This window comes from Melanotaenia boesemani, chromosome 21 (assembly GCF_017639745.1).
Source record: "Melanotaenia boesemani isolate fMelBoe1 chromosome 21, fMelBoe1.pri, whole genome shotgun sequence".
In the NCBI taxonomy this organism is placed as follows: Eukaryota; Metazoa; Chordata; class Actinopteri; order Atheriniformes; family Melanotaeniidae; genus Melanotaenia; species Melanotaenia boesemani.
This window is the reverse complement of record NC_055702.1, coordinates 19,805,859-19,826,358: the sequence shown is the minus strand read 5'-3', so window position 1 is coordinate 19,826,358 and position 20,500 is coordinate 19,805,859. Positions and strand designations below refer to the sequence as shown.

The 20,500-nt window shown below is 38.6% G+C and overlaps 1 protein-coding gene across 1 annotated transcript in view; it reads right to left on the bottom strand.

Annotated features, from left to right (window-relative positions):
• shisa9a (shisa family member 9a) overlaps positions 1–20,500 on the bottom strand; it is a 60,295-nt gene extending 39,795 nt beyond the window's left edge. The window contains exons 1-2 of the mRNA XM_041973907.1: positions 19,606–20,500; positions 18,977–19,083 (exon numbers count right to left, since the gene is read on the bottom strand). Coding sequence (XP_041829841.1) covers positions 18,977–19,083; positions 19,606–20,246 — 748 coding nt within the window. The 5' untranslated portion in view covers positions 20,247–20,500. The remainder of the gene's footprint in view (positions 1–18,976; positions 19,084–19,605) is intronic.

Below are 20,500 nucleotides of genomic sequence, written 5' to 3'. Positions count from 1 at the left end.
GAACTGAAGCTAGGACTGAGACCATTAACTGACAATAAAAATGTTTTACTAACTAATATATCAAGTGAAAAGTACAGTTTGTTTATTAGCAAAGAGGGCTAGTTTCCAATAGCTTTGTTTGCAGTTTGATTTCTTTCTGTAACTGACTGAGTTGCCCCCTGCTGGTTATTTAAAAGAAAGCCAGTTTAAAGCCCACTCGCTTTGATTTTGTTTTAGGGACCCGAAGGCTGTGTCTATCTTTGTTCAGCTGTTAAAACTCTAAATTATAGCTATAGCCAGGGGGCCAATTAAGCTAATGTTAGCTTCATGATCTGGGTAAAAATGCAGTCTCTGGCTGATTTTTAAAGCTGAATTGCTTTAAAATGAAAACATTAAAGCTCCACTTCAGCAGTTTTTAGTCACCTCAAAACACATCTGTGTTTCATAGAATGGTACATTTAAAAGTTTGACATGAAAAATGTTATGATTCTATACTTTTCTCTGTCATTCAGTAAATGGGGATCTGTAAATATGCTAACCTGGCCCTGAACACAAAATGGGATCATTTAACTACACATTGAACTCTGAGGGCAATACAAGGTTACATGCTATTGTAAGTATGAGAATAGTATTCACTTTTTAATCACTTTCTATCGCTATTTACAAAATTAGAAATGTGCACTGCTCTCTGATGGCTGGCTGAAAAAGCATAACGGCTTTTTGCACAAGCTTAAAGCATATGCAAAAAGTTTGGTCCAGCAAGTGGTCAGGACTGAACTGATATGCTGTTTCACCTTAAACATTAGATTTTCAGCAAAAGGGGACTTTAATTTAATTTATCTTTGATGGATCATATTGTGGTGGTGTGGTTATCTAAAAAACAAAAATAAAAATATACATATACATATACATATACATTTTTGATCATGACAAATACTTTAAATCTAATCAAACTGTTCAAACTGTAGAATTCATGAAACTGACTCACAGTTTTAAAAAACGTTTAAAAAAATACACTCACACACACACACACACACACAAAGCCTCAAATAGTGTAAGGTGCATCATAATCAAGGAAAGCAGCAAGTGATAGATATTTCGGGTCAGAGGAGGTGCTCATATATAACTCTATTCTGTTGCACACACATTGCTGTGTGGAATGACTTACATCATTTATGTCTTTCAACTGTTGATATAGGGCTTTATGAAAGCTGCTGCAACAATGCATACAATCAGAGGAGTGAACAAAGAATAAAGAAGAAGATGGGTTGAGGGGGAGTAGCTGATGGTGAAGATGAGCAGCAGATCAAGATCAATGGAAACATACAGCTATACTAAATGACTCAGGTTCAGCAATGTCAAACCAGTATGATGCTGATATAACCCTAAACACAGAAAGTGAGCTTTGCCCTCTGGGTTGTGCGAATAATATTACATTATAATGGATGCAAATGATAATAAAAAAATAGAATTCAGAAATCATCTGGAAAACAGAAACTTGAGTTGGATTTAGGCTCAATGAGGACCTCCCACTTGGCTGCCTAAAGACTTAACTTGAATCAGATTTTGACCTTTCAAAATCCCTGCTCCATAAAAAATTTATAAAAGACTGCCAGGCAGGTTTTGCATCGCCACAGAGTTTGAATATTTAATTATTAGACCTGTGCACAGAAAAGACTTGTTCTTATTAATATGTATTAAAGTACCGTCTTGAGTTTTTAATACTGGTGATTAAGAAAGACTAAACTAAACGTGAGAATTAAAATCTGGCCAGGTTGAACTAACTGAACAGGCTTAGGAGAATATAGCTTTTCTAGCATTAGCATCAATTTATCAGCCAGTTGCTAAAATATTTGAATGAAAGAACTGAGCAAACATTCAACAACATGACCACAAATACAACTAGTGAGCAGAAACTGCCGTATTTTTATGTCTGTAATATATTGACCTAACCATGTGCGTTTAAAAAAAGGAATTGCATACAGGACAGCAGGAAAAAGTCCAGACTGTGGAAAAACATGCAGTACAAGTCATAAACTAGCAATCTGTTCCATTAAGATCCATTCATTATTGCCTTCTGCCTTCCTGCTTTTGTCGCTGGTGGCCAAATGAACCTGACTGAGGTTTGAATATTGAGTTGTAACATCTCTGTGTTAGTGCTTTGCAAACACTGTATACATGTTGTAGCATTTTTTACTGCCACAGTAAAACAGAATAATGCGAAACACCTGATGTTTGGGGTTGCTCTTCTGTTGGTGCTGTTCTTTAAAATACGTGTTTCACCCATTGGATAAGAACACAATATTGGTCACCTAGGGCCACAATAACCACCAGTGGTATCGCACCACAAAGCTTCACACTTCACCGGGGGACCAGACAAGAATGTGCACTCTCACCATTTCTATTTGCCATATTCATAGAGCCCCTTGCAGCAGCAATCAGACAACACAATAACATCAAAGGAATTCAAAATATCACTTCACAACGCAAGATTAGTTTATATGCAGACGATTTATTATTATATTTACAGGACCCTCATACAGGAAACCTTCAATATCATTAATGAATTTTCCAAAATCTCAAATTATACCATTAACTGGCAAAAATCAACTGTTTTACCTTCATTTAAAGAATCCTGGGATCCTGCAGCTCAAAATAAACCACTTCTACTACATATTAGTAATATTAAATATTTAGGAATTAATATTTCATCCAGGCTGTCAGAGCTCTTTAATCTTAATTACACCCCTCTGTTAAAAAAAAAGAAATAACATGATCCGAAACACTGGACAAATCTACCAATATCACTCATTGGCTGAATATCCACATTTAAAATGAAAATATTATCACAAATCAGTCCTCCCAATAAGAATCAGACAGCTGATTTAAATCAATAATTCAGTTATCTCACAATTCTACTAGAAAAACAAGAAACCCAAAACCTCACTAGCAACACTACAAAAATAGAAATCATTAGGCAGACTAGAAGCACCCAGCTTTCATATCTAACTTAACAAATCAACTTCAATATGTAGTGAAATTGATCAGGAAAGATAATTACAACAACTTATGGATGGAACTGGAACAAAATCAGTGCAATAATATTTCGCTTTCAGACCCACCCTTTATTACCGGTTTAAATAAAGAAAACAACCTGCTGTAAAACCATCACAATCAACTCAACTCATACAGCCTGGTGGAAAGTTAGCATCACAAAATCCTCTCTAGCACCCTGTAAATACACACCACAATACACAATTTCAAAACAACCCCATTCACTTTTCCTCATGGAAGCACAAGGGGATCACTCACCTCCACCAATTATTTTAAAATAACCAATTTATTTAATCTCATTAGTTTAGAAATTCAGAGTTGGGGAAGAACAATTTTTACATTACCAACAATTAAAATCAATAAATAAATCAAAGAGAAATATTATTAGTAATCTATTGAAATCCTCAGAATTTACTAATAAAATAATTAAAATGACAAACCCTAAAAAAACTTATATCCAGACTTTATAAACTCATACCCAGTTCAGACTCTATAACCACTCTCCCAATAGCCAAATGGGAAAAAGATCTCAACTTCTTCTCCAACCCCAACTTCCGGATTAAAATCTGCAGTAATGTTTTTGTTCCCATGCCCAGCAACCTCACTCAGTATATATCCATTCACAGATCTGACGTCACCTGAAGGAAAATGTTTAAAATGGGATTCACAGACATGGACAGATGTTCACAGGGCACTTTCGGTAGCACTGATGATTACTTTCATGCCACATGGACCTGCTCACCTTTTCACTCTTTTTGGACATCAGTATTTCAGAAACGCTCTTCTATTCTGAGCTGCAGGAGGCCTTATTAGAAACTGGAAATCCAAAGATTCTTTACATATCAGTCACTGGACCAACCTTCTCACATAATAAATCATACTGGAAACAATAGTCTATAACAATTACAGAACCTCTGCTTTCAATGACATCTGGAACCCATTGTTAACTTATTTCAACTTAAACCAAATTACTGGCCCTGAAGACACGCACTTTCCCACAAAGCCAGCTAGCATAGAAAAATAGGTTATTATTAGTTTTAATCTTATAGGTAATTATGCTATTAAGAGTGATGTTTATAATATTTTTATTTGTATAATTTTTATAATAAAAAGTATTATTAATATTATTAGTATTGTTGATGATGATGGTGGTAGTAATTTATTATTATTATTATTATTATTATTATTATTATTAATATTAATATTATTATTATTGCTGATAGACCAATGGGCTCCAGCTGGGCATGACCATATGAAGGATTGCAGGAGATGGGTGGTTGTGTTGTAGACTTTTGGTGGCCTTGATGCCCTGCCCTTCCCCCCTCTCAGTGGCCCATCCGTGAGGCACTTGGCTGCCCAGCAATGCTTATTTTAAAGCATTACACTAGCATGCATATCCACACATACCAATTTTGTAAAACAAAGGGGAAAAAAAGCACATATAGAGCAGGAAGGGTCCAGGGGCTCGGTGTACTCTTACTGGGAGGGAGTCCAAGGCAGCCCTCCTGGTCACACAATGTGGAACACAGGCTGCACTCTGGGCCCACTTTTAATTGCATCTCACTACTTTAGGACAGACAAAAACACAATTATTTTGGGATGAGGGTGCCGGGGGTGTTTCTGTTTTTTACCTGTGCTTTTAAGTTCTTTATATGTTTTGGTGTGTTCCTGTGCATGGGATGACACTGATGTAGACAGACAATGTAGATGTACCCTGAGATGTGGATAATCTGAGTGCCATCTTTACTAAATTTAAGCCCCTTTCTTTAAGGAAAAGTAGTAATTGCAATGTTGCTGAGTTTTTAACATCAAACTTCAACATTTTGTACTGCAGGAATGTGAAGGTATTTCAGACTCACATATGAGATCAGGTGAAGGTCCATCGTGTTTTACCAGACTTAAAGGTAAGTAATAGTAAAGATATTGAGGTGAGGATTACTGGCATATTCAAACAGCCTTGCATTATAGAAACAAATGTGTAGACTTTGTTGTAAGACTTTTTTAAGGGATGAGTGGTATATATATTTAGTTTTTTTTTTAATCAATATTAGTTATTTATTTTTAATTCTGTTCAAAAGAGATAATTTTTTTAGAGGTGTTAACAATCACTGGAGAAATAATTTACGGATGATTACATTTAGAAAGCACATAATTTACATAATGCATAAATTACATTTCATGTGAAGTCTTGTGCTATCAGTTTAGAAATAAACTAAATTTATATCTGTATTCAATAAAGTACATGTTGAAAACGGCAAATTATGTCCCCTCATAGCCAACATTCATACCAGTAACACACTCCAAACACCAGTCACTGTCATCTAAATGTTCATCTCCTTTCATACTGCTCTCTTCCTGCCCACTGGCAAAACCAATAAAAGACTGTCCCTGATCCTTTGTCCATAACAGTGCAGGACCTATCCACCCGCCACATTTGCATCAATACCGTTCATCCACACTTGACATGCAGCAGAGTCACCGATGCAACAGCACATGTGGACTTGGAGCACAGGGGAATCACATTGCCACAACAAAAGAATGTTGCCATTGTGTGCTTGAAAGCGAAACGCATCAGGGGGCTTTGGCTGAATCCTATCAGCGCTGTGTCTTTCCACTCTTATACTAGGAGAGGCCTAACAGATCGAAGAGCTCAGATCTCAGCCTTCCCTCTGTCTGCTTTATTCTTCCTTATTTTTCTTACAATCAATCTTGTGCTATCTTTTGTCCTTCACTTGCACTCATGTTTTTTTATTCATTGGTTTAAGTTCTCTCACTCATTCTGTCTTTATCCTTCAGACTTGGCATGTACACTCCATCAGGCTTTCTATATCAGAAGAGCAGAAGAAAAAATAAAAGGCACTTTCAGATCCCCTTTGCTTCCATTTCCCAATACTCCTGAGGGAAACTTATTCAGTTGATGCCTGCTGTGGAGGGTGACAGTGACATCTGAAGGTACGTCTCCTCTTTGGATGCCTGTTTCTTGAGCTTCTCTGGAATTCCTATTTTTCCCTACACTGCAGCATTAAAGGCAATTGCCATCTCTGTGTGGCGACACAGTCAGAAATGGTTGTCTTATAAGCAAAAACACAGAGTTTAATGATTATGGGCTGTCCAGTATTAAATCTGCATGCAGGTCTGCTCATGATGACAGAGCTAAATAAAAGTTGAATGCTTGATCACAGGCAGTGTAGTTTATATCATCTGCTCCTGGGTAGCCAAATAAATTAATGAGCTTACTGATTTTCCAATAAGGTAAAGCCCCTTGGAGTTATGAAGCTCATTAAGTTGCTTTGTGCACAAACACTGTGTCATGCTGTTTTCTGTGATCTGATGAGAAGATACTGAAATGGTGCATTTGCATATATGTATGAGACACAACATAGTGGCCAATAAAAGGGCAGGAAAACAATACAAATTTCCATTTTAAGTTTGAAGGTTTCAACAGGAGAGAAATCAAATGATCAGCTTTGAAGCTGCTAATGCAAACAAATATTGTTTATTTGGGAGAAGCAATGCATTAATTCTACATTCAGCAGACTGATAATACTGCTGACAGGTGAGGGTGCCAGTACTGGGTATTAAAGAAGCATCTATCAAAGGCTTTATCCTTCCAAGCAAAAATGGGTTGTGCTTCTCCATCTTGTGCCAAACCCAGTTAAAAAACAAACAAATAAAAAAACAAATTTATGAGTTTCAAGGCAATGTTTCATAAAACTTTGGTCATTCAACAAAGTGCAGAATTTTATGTAAATATTCACAGAGTCTGGGGAAATTTCAGTGGGTACAGGCTGAAACTGCTTTTGGATAGTCCTGGCTGTAGAGCCCTCAGGCACTACTACATCAGAAACAGTCCCACCATGATCAGTATTGTCACATTGGTTCTGATGTTCCTTGGAAAAACAATTTCACTCAACACAGTCCACTACTGCATCCAGAAATGTGGCCTAAAGCTGTTACACACAAGCAGGAAATCATACATCAACAGAAAACCAGTAGACAGATGCTCAGTGATCAGATGACCCATGTTGCAGCTGCTTTTGGGGAAACAGTCATCTGGTTCTACATGCCAAACATGAGAAAGTCCAAGTGCAGGCTGTTGACTGCAAAAGGTGTAAAAGCCAGTGTGTGGTGACACCTCTGATGCACAGGTGTATATAAAAAAATCTGAGAGCTAAATGAATGAAATGAAATGAAATTGAAAACACTTATTTATCCCAGAGGAAATTTGTAATATTGTAGCATAATAATTAAATGGAAGATAATAATAATAATAATAATATTATTTTAGATGTTTCCCTGCTACAACAAACCTGATTCAAATTAAATGGTTCTTCAACAGCTTGTTAAGTTCAGAACAAGCTTCTTAATGACCCATTAATTTGAGTCAGGTGTGTTGGAGCAGGGAAGCATCTAAAACCTGCAGGAAACTGGCCCAAGAGATCCGGAGTGTCTGATTCTTGAACTAGACCGAAATCATGTATTAAGCACGAATGGACAGACATTCCTTTTGGAAAACTGCAACAATTCAGCAAAGAAACCTGGGAGGACACTATCAGCTGCAGCAAGAAGCCTTCATTAGGTGAGGCAGAAACGTAAAAAGCAGCCGAAGTTCAGAAGTGCTGCTTTAAATAAAGGGTCAAACAAAATAATTAATTTTGTTACATTTCCAAACTTCCCAAATTTTCTGGAAATAGGGTTTATACAATAACACTGGTCTATCAAGCTTATATGGATGCTCAGAATTGTTAGTAACGATTTTAAAAAGTGAATAAATAGTAGGGCAGTAGGAAAAAATGCTTCCAGTAAGGAAACCATCCATTTGTCAACACCTTAGGCTCTCATTAATACACTGATTAAATATTGTGTTTTTATAAGCAATAAAACATCTATCTGTTGTTTTACAGAGCTATGCAATCTCACCAGTGAGGTTGCCAGGCAACCAGGGACTGTCTCACTGGGTTTGAAACTATACATGTATTATGCGCTATATCTGTTTAATCATTCAATTCAATTCAGTAAAGAATTAAAATATTTTTATTTATTTTTGGTCTCTATTTCTTTTTTAACTGTTTCAAATGAAAGACCAAGACAACACAGAGCCACTTTTTATGCTCAGACCTTTGCTTTAGATGTATTCACTCAGTTTGCTCTTCGTGGCTCTTTAGTTTGACACTGACACAGTTTTGGTTTTGTGTTTGGATGGACAATATAAGTAAAGAAAAATAGATAAAAAACTACATCTGACCTTTTCCTGAAAGAAGAAAAAAATAACAGTTTAACCTTGTAGTTTAAGTCCTCCAAAACAAACATTTGCACAAACATAGACTTTTCTCATTTGCAGTTATGAAATACAAATTTATAAATGTAAGGATTTTCACAAGTTTTTCTGAGCATGCCAACCTTGTTGCACTCATGTACCATAAATCCTTTGACAGAAACACACACTAAGTCTCATCTACAATAAGTCTACAATAAAATCTAGAGTAGAACTACTACCACGAGAAGAAAAAAATACAAAGACAAAAAGGCAACAGAAGCTGAGCGTAGCTGAGAGGAGTGCATTTGCTGCAATCAGAACTGGCGCAAAACGAAAGCCCTTCTCTGTTTTGGTGAGCCATTCCCAGCTGGTAATTTACAGACAGGCACAAGATCTGTCAGAGCGAAAGCCCGGCATGGTGACGCATTATTTCGCCCAGCCACATGTCCCTGTTCCATGGGCCAGTGATGGTCAAGTTAGAAGGGCTGGCAGAGGTACCGGGTGCTGTAAGTCTGTCTATGACAGTGTCTTTTACTGTTTGTGAGCGTCCATATGCACATATGAGGGTGGGAGGGTGAGCGAAGGGAAAGCAGCCAATATGTCCTGACCTCCTCGGGGCAAGGTGGTGAGCGAGCCAGGCCATACTGAAGCCTGCAGGCAAAAGAGAGAGAAGCAGGTGGAGCTCACTCTCCAAAGACTGCTGCCCTGAGTTTGGTGATTCATATACATATATGTGTGTGTGTAGTAGGGGATGAGGGTTGATTATGCTTGAGGGGGGGTGGTCACAAATGTGCTCTCTCAGCATGAGCTTTCCCTGCCTGTGATGCTGGTGGCATCAGTCAGCTAGCCAAGCAAATCTGCCTGCTGCCCCTAGGCTGCACCGGCCTGGAACAGAATTTCCGTGTGTGTATGGAGACTGTACACGTGTGGGTGCTGTTTGGTGTCCATATGCATGTGTGTACATGAGAAAAAGAGAGGAAAAGGGCCATCAGTAGTTTCAGAACATGGAAAGAGATCTGCTGCTTTGGCAGGTTCATCTAAAACAGACTGTTCTCTTTGAAAGCCAAGACTTTCAGGGTATACACACAGAGAAGTGAGTGGACAGCTCAGCTTCTGCAACGCTGTAAATATTAGAAGACACAAATCAGTGGTTTTCACACCTGCCAAATAAACTGAAAAGAAGATGGGAGTTTTTTTTCCATCCGAAGAGTCATAATTGTTACACTATTTGAGTGCTAATGGGAGAAGTTGGATGTTTCCACATGATGCATGGTAGAATTCCCTGCACGAGCATCTAACTCCATAATAAGAATGGAAATTTAGACATTTTCTTTAAAATGGGAAATATATGTATGATAAATTGCATTTGATTTCTCAAGTGTTATTTATAATGTGGTTGGTGGTTAGAGGTGGTTAGAGCAGAGACGAGGGTCGATCATGCTTTGGGTTCTTGTTGCAGCTAAAAACATTTCCCATGGCAGGTTTCTATTCCTGTTTTATTTATTTATTAATTTATTTACATTTAGAAGATGTGGGGGAAAAAGAAAAGGAGAATGAGAAATTTAAAAATAGAAAATATTTCCATCAATAAGCATATTTTTTTAATTGAGATTTAATTTAAAGCTTAATTGAGGTGGCTGTTGCCTGTTTTAAAGATCTGATGCACAATAGGGGAAATGGAAATGACTGTGAATTGCATATGACCTTGCAAAGATTAAAGCCAGCTGTTTTCAGTCTAAACTGGAAAACAGTAATCTTGTGAATGAGATACGATTCAACATCCCAGATATTTTTGGAAATAAAAATAACTCATGAGAAGAGCGCTTTCAGTTTTTACCCTTGGTGACATCCACCACAATCGTAGTCATTTTATTTTTCCTCATATTTAATTCCAGTTTATACAACTACTGCTTAAGCATATTCACTTCCAAACATCCATAAGAAACAAAACTGGTTTCGTTTTTGCAGCTTTAAAAAGATCATTTCAGATTCAGTTAACTACTAGAGGAAAACATCACAATGTCTGCACTTGGGGACATCCACTGCAGCTGCTGTTTTGTTTCATACCAGTTTAGACAACTGCTTCTCATACTTAATTACAACTGCATGCAAAGTAGCTGATTCTGCCACTGTCTTGCAATACTGTGCAGCATGGATCAATACCGTGCAATAGAAACTTAACTGGTTTCTTTTTCAGAGCTTCAAAAAGCAATTTCAGATTTAGTTAAATACCAGCTAATTCAATAAGAAAACATCACATTGTTTGTAGATGACAGGAGGAAGCTTCTCCAGCAGAAAAATAATGAACTCACCTTAAAATCCACAACGAGGTAACTAAGAGGTGTGAGCTTGAAAATAAAAAAAATAAAGATGCATCAGTTGAGAACTGAAACTGTAAACAATGTCTTTATAAGCTGTGATACCTCAGGTTCTTTAATTTTTTGGTATCTTGAAAAAGAAAAGCTGGAGATGAAAATAAAGATAATTTTGCTCTAAATATTAATTTTTGTATTCTAGTGATTTCTACAGAGACCTTCAAAACACAGCAGGAAAACGTGGGTACAATATGCCTGCAATACACAAGAGCAGAGCTTTACTTTGCTATTATAAAACAGAGATAAAGGGAAAACTAGGCAAAATAGCTGCAGATTACAGGGGATTTAACAAAGCATATTACACAGTGTTTACACATTTACATGTTAGGGGGCCTTAATACACTTACAATGCCACTATGAGAATCAACTTGCTTTACTGTGGACGTTTTTTCTAAAAGTTACATGGCTACATTGACAAATGTACCATTAAACACTGATCCAAGACCCTTTTGGAAGTGAACTGCAGAAAATATCCTAATATTTACAAAGGGCTCAACTCATTAATTCGATTAATTGATTAAGGGTTATTGTGGCAGTTAATTAGAAACCAGTGTTGATAACCACCTGTTCAAACATGCAGATGGGAAGTCTGTGCGCTTATCCCATGACTGCCTGTGAGTGCTATATCATTACTGATAGTCAAATATAAATGAGCCTGAAATAGATGAAGATGGATGGATATAATATTCCTCATTGCACTCATGATATGACTGAAGAGCACCGCGGTTTATGACATACATGTGTGCACAGGCGTGGGCTTATATCATGAGCCATGTAGGTGAACACAGACATGAACATGTGCACGCACAGCCACAGAAATAATTACCTGTCAAATGCAAGACTTCCTGGGAGTAAATGAACTGATTAATATTCCTGAGGAGGGGTGATTAGAAGTTAAGATATTTTCCATCCCCAGTGCTTCTTTTATTAGCCTACGCCACGATGAATAGGTAGAAAATTACACACTTGAAGATGCTACAACAATGAGCACAGGAAAGAGTGGGCAACGTGCATTAGTAGCCACTCACTCCCCATAAAAACACTCCTTACTTTAAAGCCAAATTGTATGCTAACAGGTAGCAGTTCAAGGTAACCTGTTACAGCTTTTTGCAAGATTTCAGTAAAGAGGTTAAAACATTCTTTTTCTAAGCACCTTTGTCTTTCTTCTGCCCCTCTGAGTCCTGGTCTCCCTCTCTCCTCTGGCTGTGTTGACACCTCTTTGACTAGCATCCCTGTGCGCCTACACTGAGTAGTACAGTTGTTTAGCGCTCGCTGGTTGTGTGGCCCCAGAGCCCTAATAAGAAGGAGTCTAATGGTGTCCCAGAGCAGCCGAGAGCCCCACGTTAAGATAATTAGTCAGAGAAAGGGTGCAGGAATGAGGCCCTGGAGAGGAGGAGGAGACACTTCTGTGCTTTCTGAGAATTGCAGCCAGTACCTCACTGTTTTTTTATTTTTTTTTTTGCTTTATTGCTCCCTGTAGCTGGATTTAATCTGGTAGTGAGGCTCCAAATGACTCAGAAAGACTAGATTTAGGAAGTTTTCAAACTGATTAAATCACCAGGGTCTTATGAGGCAACCTTGTATCATGGAAGACATTTCTAAGCATGACATGTACCCGTACACTCAAAAACACTCACAGTGACAGTAGTTTTTGCAACTTAATGATTTATTATTTCATAAGTGACTCTTCTTCTTTGATGGGTAGCACAAAGGGATTATATTATTTCAGTCTTAAAGCTTGAATTACTGCTTCCTGAAATGGCAATAAAAGGTCCACCTTTGGAGATGTACAATGATGGAGGTAACATACCATCACCTTGGATAATTAGCTTTAAATCTAATGTGAGATTGTTGTTTTCGCACCTTTACGTCACTTTTAGACTTTTAGTTAATTTTCTACTATTGCACCTCACAGACAGAAGGTTCTGGATCTGAGCTTGCTGGTCGACTCTGGCCTCTGAATGCAGTTTGCTCATTCTCCCCGAGGCTCCTTGGGCTTTCTCCATATGTTCTTCATTCCTCCCGGATTGCAACTGGATGAACTAGGCTGTTAGTGTGAGCGTGAGCATTCATGGTTGTCAGTTTTGGTGTGGCTACCTCTTAAAACTACTTTAAAGAATCTCACACCAATGTACTTTCCCTGGTAAAGCTGAACTGATTGAGGTGTGTGGTTGTCATGATACTATTGGGAAGGGCTGCCCGATAAATAAAAAAATTACCATTATCGCAGAAATAACAATATTTATGACATTTTAATATAAAATATGAAAGTCATGGTGTACTAATTAGGACTGCACCCCTTATAGAAGCAGTCTGCTTTCCTACAAATAGCATGCACAGGTGCTGAAACAATGCAGATCTCTTTAATACACCTGGGATTAGCACCATGTATAGAAATATTTATTTGAATATTTAACAATGCTATTGCATATCAGGTGTTTTTCTAATATTGTGCAGCCCTGCTATTGGTGATCCAGTGCTGGATTGGCATATCCAATACTACAAGCTTTAGTGTGATATTCCCCAGATCAATCTGACTGAGCATCTGCAGGACGCTTTGATACAAGCCTGATCCACTGATACCACAACCGAGGACCCAAAGATCACAGGACCGCACCCTAGAGATCAGGTGTACATGCACTGCAAAGTCAGAGATGTTTTGGCAGCACAGGGGGCTATGCAACACCAGACAGGTAGTTCAGAGTGTTTTATCATCATAACGAAACCAAAATCACAAACACCAAAAACAATTTCGCAGCAGATAAGAAAATAACTAGCTGTAGATGTAGTAGAAGTCCCTCCAACAGGCTTTGAGTCTAAAAGAAAAAGTCAGGGATAGAACCTCAGTCACGCTCGTCTTTCTTGTTTGAACACAAGGACAGAATAACAGCTTCAAACACAAAGTGAAGCCTCACAGATAACTACCTACAGCACTGTCATTTTCTCTTTCACAGACTTTTTCCTTGTTTCCTCAGCCCGACTGTAGATTCATGAGCTGCAGCTTCACTCTCTGCTCTGACACTCAGCAATCAGATGTGACATGCTGAAGGCTCGGATGACAGCTGGGAAGACAAGGTCACACAGTCACCTACTTTTAACGAAGGAGATGTACAACATCTTTTGACAGGACTGCACTGCTCAGAAAAAGACATTTACCCAGTGCACACTCACTGCGCGCATGCACACGCTTTCATTGACTCATTCAAACGCTCATGCACACACACACAGTTACAAGGCGGAGCAGGGTATTTTGCAGACAGAGCCTTTTCTCAATCTTGTGCAATCTCAGAAGCAATTACCTATTAAAATTTCATCCTTCCCATCTCTGAGTGTTTAGATAAAGATTCTAACAACTGTGGAGGTAATTAAGTCTGCAACTGTTGAACTGAGGCATGAATATAAAGTAATGTGTATGAGTGAGTGTGTGTTTAGTCTTCATAAAACTAATAGAGCTGCCCACATAAAGCTCTTTAGTATGATACCCAAAATGACAGTTACAGAACATAGAAGCACATTATTGGTCTGGAGGACGTGTTTAGTGCAGTAAATCGAGGATAACTACTTCTTTCCTATTAAATTTCACAGCTAACATAATAATTAGATTATGCAGTAAATACAGAAAGGATTGTCAATTAGTCTGAAGGAGGAGGCCTCTGGTTCATTGTGCCTAAAAACTTTAATAAAAGTCACCTTGATTTAAACAGTAATGGCTTGAGATGTTTTAAGACATCGTGATGAAAACCCATAGTGGAGCAAAGCATTCATATGCAACATATGACACATATAAAGCCCTATCCTTCCAGAATGATCACTGTATGCATTCTGGAAGTTGCCAGAGAGATTATATGACGCTCCTTGTTCCCCATTCCAACTCTTCCTCCTTCATTTCGTCTTTGTCTCGTCCTCCCTTTGATGCCGAAAAGCAAAGAGAAGCTGGATTTTTCAGCCGTTTTTTAAGGATTCAAACAAAGTCTCTGTCATCACATGAAAGTCTGCGAGCCTTCCCAGCTGGGGGAATTTGCAGAATGGCTGGCTCTGGTTTACACTGCAAACCAAGTTTTCATTTTTAAATATGCAGTGGCTTGTAAGAGGGGCATGGCTGGAGGCACATGAGGAGTCCCTGACAATCACATCACAGACCTGGTGGGATATTTATCAGTACTGTTTACTTCTCACCTGATAATAAGAATTATCATTAAACAGATACAGGATGAATTACGAATGTCGTTTTGCTTACTTCTCTGAACACCTACAACAAATAATAGACTTGCAGTGGAAGCCTATAAATGAAGAAGCAGTGGTTATAAGAGAAAAACAGCAGCCTAACTCAAAGGAATTAGTTTCCCTATACAGGATGCCAAGGCCCGCCAGAGCAGATTCACTGATGTCACTAATAGGGCAATCTGACCATAAGCTACAGTCAATAAGGTTTGCACTAAAAATAGATTTTCAAACACAACCCTGCACTATATCTGTACAGACTTCCGTTGTGTGCACAAGCATGTGCCCAACTAACCCTTTTAAACCAAGCAATTATCTTTACATTGTAATTACTGCTCTACTCACTCTTCCTCTACCTCCCACCATCTGTCCTTTGTATTCACAGTTTCACTCTTAATGAAAGACCACCTCGCCCTTTTGAGTCTATTTACCTTCTGTTAATCACTACAAATAAGAACAACATCCAGCAAATCCATATCTAATTCTTCTGTTCTCCAACAAGGGTGATAAATGGCCTCCGCCGCTGACAGAGGGACCCAATCAGATGTTCGTCTAGGACGTTCCCGCCAGAACACGGAGGTTAATGACATTCCACATGATTACACACAAACCTGAGGAGTACAGGGTTGAAAGGAGCAGGCTCCACGTTACTAACAAAAATCACTATTTCATAGCCGCGTCCTCGTGGCCACTTTAGGTGAGAGGCCACGCCACTATCGCAACTCTCCCGCTGTGAGGAGAAAAAAACATAAGGCTTGAGTGGACCCTTTCACCACCTGAATGTGTCATTTCATTTATCTCTTTTCAAGGCAGCCCGCCTCCACCTCTTTTTTTAAAAAAAAAAAGAAAAGAAAATCCATCTTTTTTCCCCTGTTTCATGCAACACGCTCTCTTTATGAGTTTGATGGAGTATGTGGGTGTAGTGCTTCATGCTGAGTAGGGTTATGTCACCTTGTCGTTAGCCAGGGGAGCTGTTGTAAGACTGCAATATCATCTCATTCTCACAAACAGCAGTAGAATCTCAACTCTTCTTTCTCTCCCAACCACTTATTTACAGGTACATGTACTTCCTGATTCGACCGTGACCGTGTGAATCATGCAACATTTCCACATGGAAAACTACAAACTTTGTAAACTCTAACAAAAAAATTAGAAAGAAGAGAAAAAAAGAAAAAAGCAAACTTGGTGCCTCAAAAGAAAAGAAAAACAGTTTTAGAAACTTGAGTCAACTGGAACGATTTGAGCTTGTACAACTTAAATTAACTCAATAAATCTTGCTGTACGTGAGATTTAGTGATGTGTCGTTCACGAACGAGCAGACTCTTTGTAGTGAACGAGAAGAGCTGATTCCCATCAAGAAGACCCAAAAAGTTTGATGGATGGGACTTTATTTTGATTGGCTAACTTTTGGCCAATCCCATGTAAGGAAAGATGAGCCTCATACCACCATGTTACAGGCCATTTTTTATGAAAAAAATTAATAAAAAATGCTAAGCAGCATACACACCATTCATAATTGCTAAATTAGGCTAAATAAAAGCTCTGAGTGACATTAAAGGAAGTTCAAGTATATTTAAATAGCACATTTATTGCAACCCCATTTGCCCAAAGTGCTGAACAATAAAACATCTACAACATAAAACACAACACAGTAAATACAGTAAAACAGTAATGATAAAAATCAGTAAATAACAGATGACTTAAGACCGGAGTAAAAAGTAAAAGCAAGGAAATGTCAAGCTCAACTATGTTCGAAACCAGTGGAAAGAAGTGGGTCTTGAGCAAGGACTTATATTCAGAAATGAAGAGCTATTTGAAAGCCGAAAGAGCTGAATCTTTGAAAAGATCCTGACTTCACCATTACTAAAGAGGTTAAAAAACTAAATGTGATCAAAGTTTTGTTAAATAGAGGTAATGTTTCACAAAATCTCGTTTTTTTTTTTCAACACATATTATTATTTCAATATTATGCAAGCTGTTCTTTCACTGGGTTTGCAGCAGAAACTTGGTGTGGGGTGGTCTTTCCTAAACCAACGTATCCCCACCAAACTCTGCGGGGTACAACAGCTGCCTGTTCAATTTTAATGGGGATGCCAATAAAAACAAAAAATACACAGTTTTCTGTTATCAGTTGTTAATATACCTTTAAACATGAAGGCATGAAAGATACCTGACTTGAGAACAGTCACGTGACACTGAATAAATTAAAAATAATTTAAAAAAATTATAGAAGATAAACTGTTTCTATGTCTATAAGAAGGTGGATTATTGCTGATATAAAAATGAAAATGGTGAGCAAAAACATCTAATGAGAACTGCTTTTCTCACACAACGAGGTTTGGAGGTAGAGGTCATCCTGGGTGACATAAGATGCATTTTTTTGCATTTCATTCTTCCTAAATACTTCAGTTTGATTCATAATAACAGCAAGGAACAATAATAAGAAGACAACTAAATAAGAGATACTGTTCTTATTTTAGTTAATATGGCTGGAAAATTGGCATAACATTCAGATTCATTAGCTCTCACTGAATCCTTGTTGTGTGTCATATTACTAATCAGTCACTCAAATTTTAACAAGTACTTTAAAAAACAACTGAAATTATATATATATATAATATCTCTGCATCTACAAGGTCTATTTGAACACTTTTTTTGTCAGTAAAGGGAGATTTGTTAAGATCTGTAGTTAACATGTTTGAAATAATGAAGCTGTAGCTTTAAACCTCTATCAAATCATAGTACATTATGTGAACATTATCTCTGTAAAGTCCAATTCTGCTAAAAAAAAAAAAAAAAGAGCAGAATAAAATAGAGACATTTCATGTCAGGTCTCCAGAATCGCCATTTTGGTACAGTTAATTTGGCACTATCCGTTCTCAACTTCCCCCAATTTGAGGAACCTCAGCTCCTAAAAGGTTAAGTACATTAATTTATTCAGCCTATTTTAATCCGAAATACATACTGTATGACTCATTTAAAATGTATGTTAAAAACGTTTTCTACTAAAGCCAATGTTACATTTTTAGGGAATTGCACTCAGGTGGGGGAAGTTATTATCAGCACCACTACACTGTCGCACCCTCACATCCAACAACGAAATATGTTTAGTTTTCATGAACAAGCCAGTTTAAAACTCAGAAAACAAACTTAAAGAGGTCAAATTTGTCTTTTTGATGTGGTAGTATTTCAACTGGAACAACACCGGATGCCATTCATACACACCTTCATACATATAAGACCAAAAATAAGGGAGAGACTGTTCTCTTTGTCTGTGTAGCACTGTTTATGATGAACAACACAAATCTGTTATTGTTTTGGCACAAAAAAATACAGGCTGATGATGCAACTTTGAAGGAATCTGGATGTTGCATGCTTCCGGTATTGTGTCTGTCTGTACACATATGTGTGTGTGCATGCACATTTGTGTGTATTCATCTGTTTGATCTTCGGCGTTAAAAAACACAAAGAAGCTAGCAGCCCACGGGACACAACAGAAATAGATTGCATTCTTTGTATTATAACCCCAAAAACAAAAAACAAACAAAAAATAAATAAATTTTAAAATAAAAAAAAGAAACAGAGAAAGCACTACACATGAGCCACATGCAAACATCTCCACCACCTCTTCATTGCCAACTCACACACACACACACTCCCACTTTCCTCTTTTTTCTCTTTCTCATTATATCATGTGGGCACGAACTAAAATAAAACAGTGAATAACGGCTGGATTTGAAAAGCAGCAGAGAAGACAGGAAGATATCCTCTTTCTCTGTTATAAAATGGATGGATATCTAGCTGGTGTGAGATAAAACAAAACCAGTGTTCTAATTTGAAATATGCCTGCAGGGATGTATGTACATACTTTAACCAAAAAGACTTTTTGCCTAAAAATCTGCGCCTCCACTTGAATTGATGGGCCTGAGTCCCTAAACTGTCTCCTCTACGTCACTAATGCCACCGACTCTGACACACTCAACATGACACACACCCCTCCTACACTTCAATATGCTGCTCTAAGTTGCATTCACAGTTCACAACAGCTTTTTATGGGATGTCAAACTCCCAAGGATAATCAAAAACTCACGGAGGTTTGTGGCCCTAGGCACAAAGTGCTGGGAATGCATCCCTAGGGCCTCCTCCCCCCGATACTGTTCACCTGGACACCCGCCCTGCAGCACGCTGGCAACGGCCCTGTTGGACAGAAAAGAGATAAGGAGAGGAGGGAGTGAGGTGGAGGCATGAGGAGCTGTGGTACAGTTAATTGAATTATTCAGTTGGGCCCCATCTTTTGGGCTGAGAGGAAAAATGAAAATTCTCTCTCAAAGACTCAAAGAGATTTGCTGTTTTTTAAATTATTATTATTATTATTGTGCTGAAATCATTGCAAACACACTTCCACCTAGGTGTATGCAAGCAGTGATTCCCACTCAGAAAAACACACAATGGAGAGATAAACTGGAGTGGAGAGAGCTGCCAAACCACAACTGTTAATAGGAATCAGAGGATGATATAAATAGGTTATCTAAACCAGTGTAAATATATATATGTGATGCGTTCAAAGCGAGTCGCTGTATTTTATGTTAATTCGCCTTTTGTAGTTCTGATATTCATCCATCTGGATTAACCTCACGCTGCGTGCTACAGATCATCGCGCTCGTGGCTACTACTGCAAGTCTCTTTGTAAACAAGCGCAGTAAAAGGAGGGGGACTTACCTGGACATGTTCTCTCTCTGCGGCCGGTGCGCCTTCTCCAACCCCAGCTTGGTGAAAATCCCCACAAGAGCCATGATGGCTACAACTCCACAAATGATGTAAACAATTAAGTTCGTCTTGTCTTTGGTGCTGTCGTGTATCTTGTTCATTTTTTTGTAGGGAGTCTGTCCGGTCTTCATCCACACCGGGGTGTCATAATTTTTACAGGTGCTCTGGTCAAGCCGCGAGTGCTTGAAGGAGCAGCAGAAGCGGAAGCCACAGGTGCCGCAGCAGTACAGATAATTGCCCGTTTTGCAGATAAACGGCGGGTCCCACTGGCCCATCACGTCGTAGTAGCCCCTGCATTTGTCCTCAGTGTGCGGTGTCTCCTCTGACACACTCTCCTCCTCTCTGGAGCCGTTGGAGGTGGCGATCATGACAAATCCCCCAAGAAGTCCTGGCTCTCCGTCAGCCTTGCACACGAGAGCCATAAGTTTGAGCAACAAGAAGCCGAGGAGAAAGTATCTGCCTCTCATGATGCTTTCTCCCCCACGTTCAACTTCAGGCGAAAACGAAAAGACTTGGAAAGAAAGGAAAAGGCGCGCGCTCCATATAAGCGGAAAAGTCCAGAAACATACACCCCAACAGTAACGGACTGTCATCTGCGCTGATGAACATCTTTACCAACATGTCGCCATCGAAACAACGAGAAATTGAATAAAAACAAGATTTTAAAAGGAGGGAAAAAGCGAAGAAAGAAAAACGCGTCCAGAAAAAAAGAAAAAAATCTCAGTGGACTGAACTTGTCTGAATCTGAGCAGTCCCTCTGCTGTTAGGTGCGCATACAAGTCCTCCCAGAGAGGCTTTTACGGGCTCCGATTTCGCGTTTTCAGGAGCGCGTCGGTTTACATGTCCA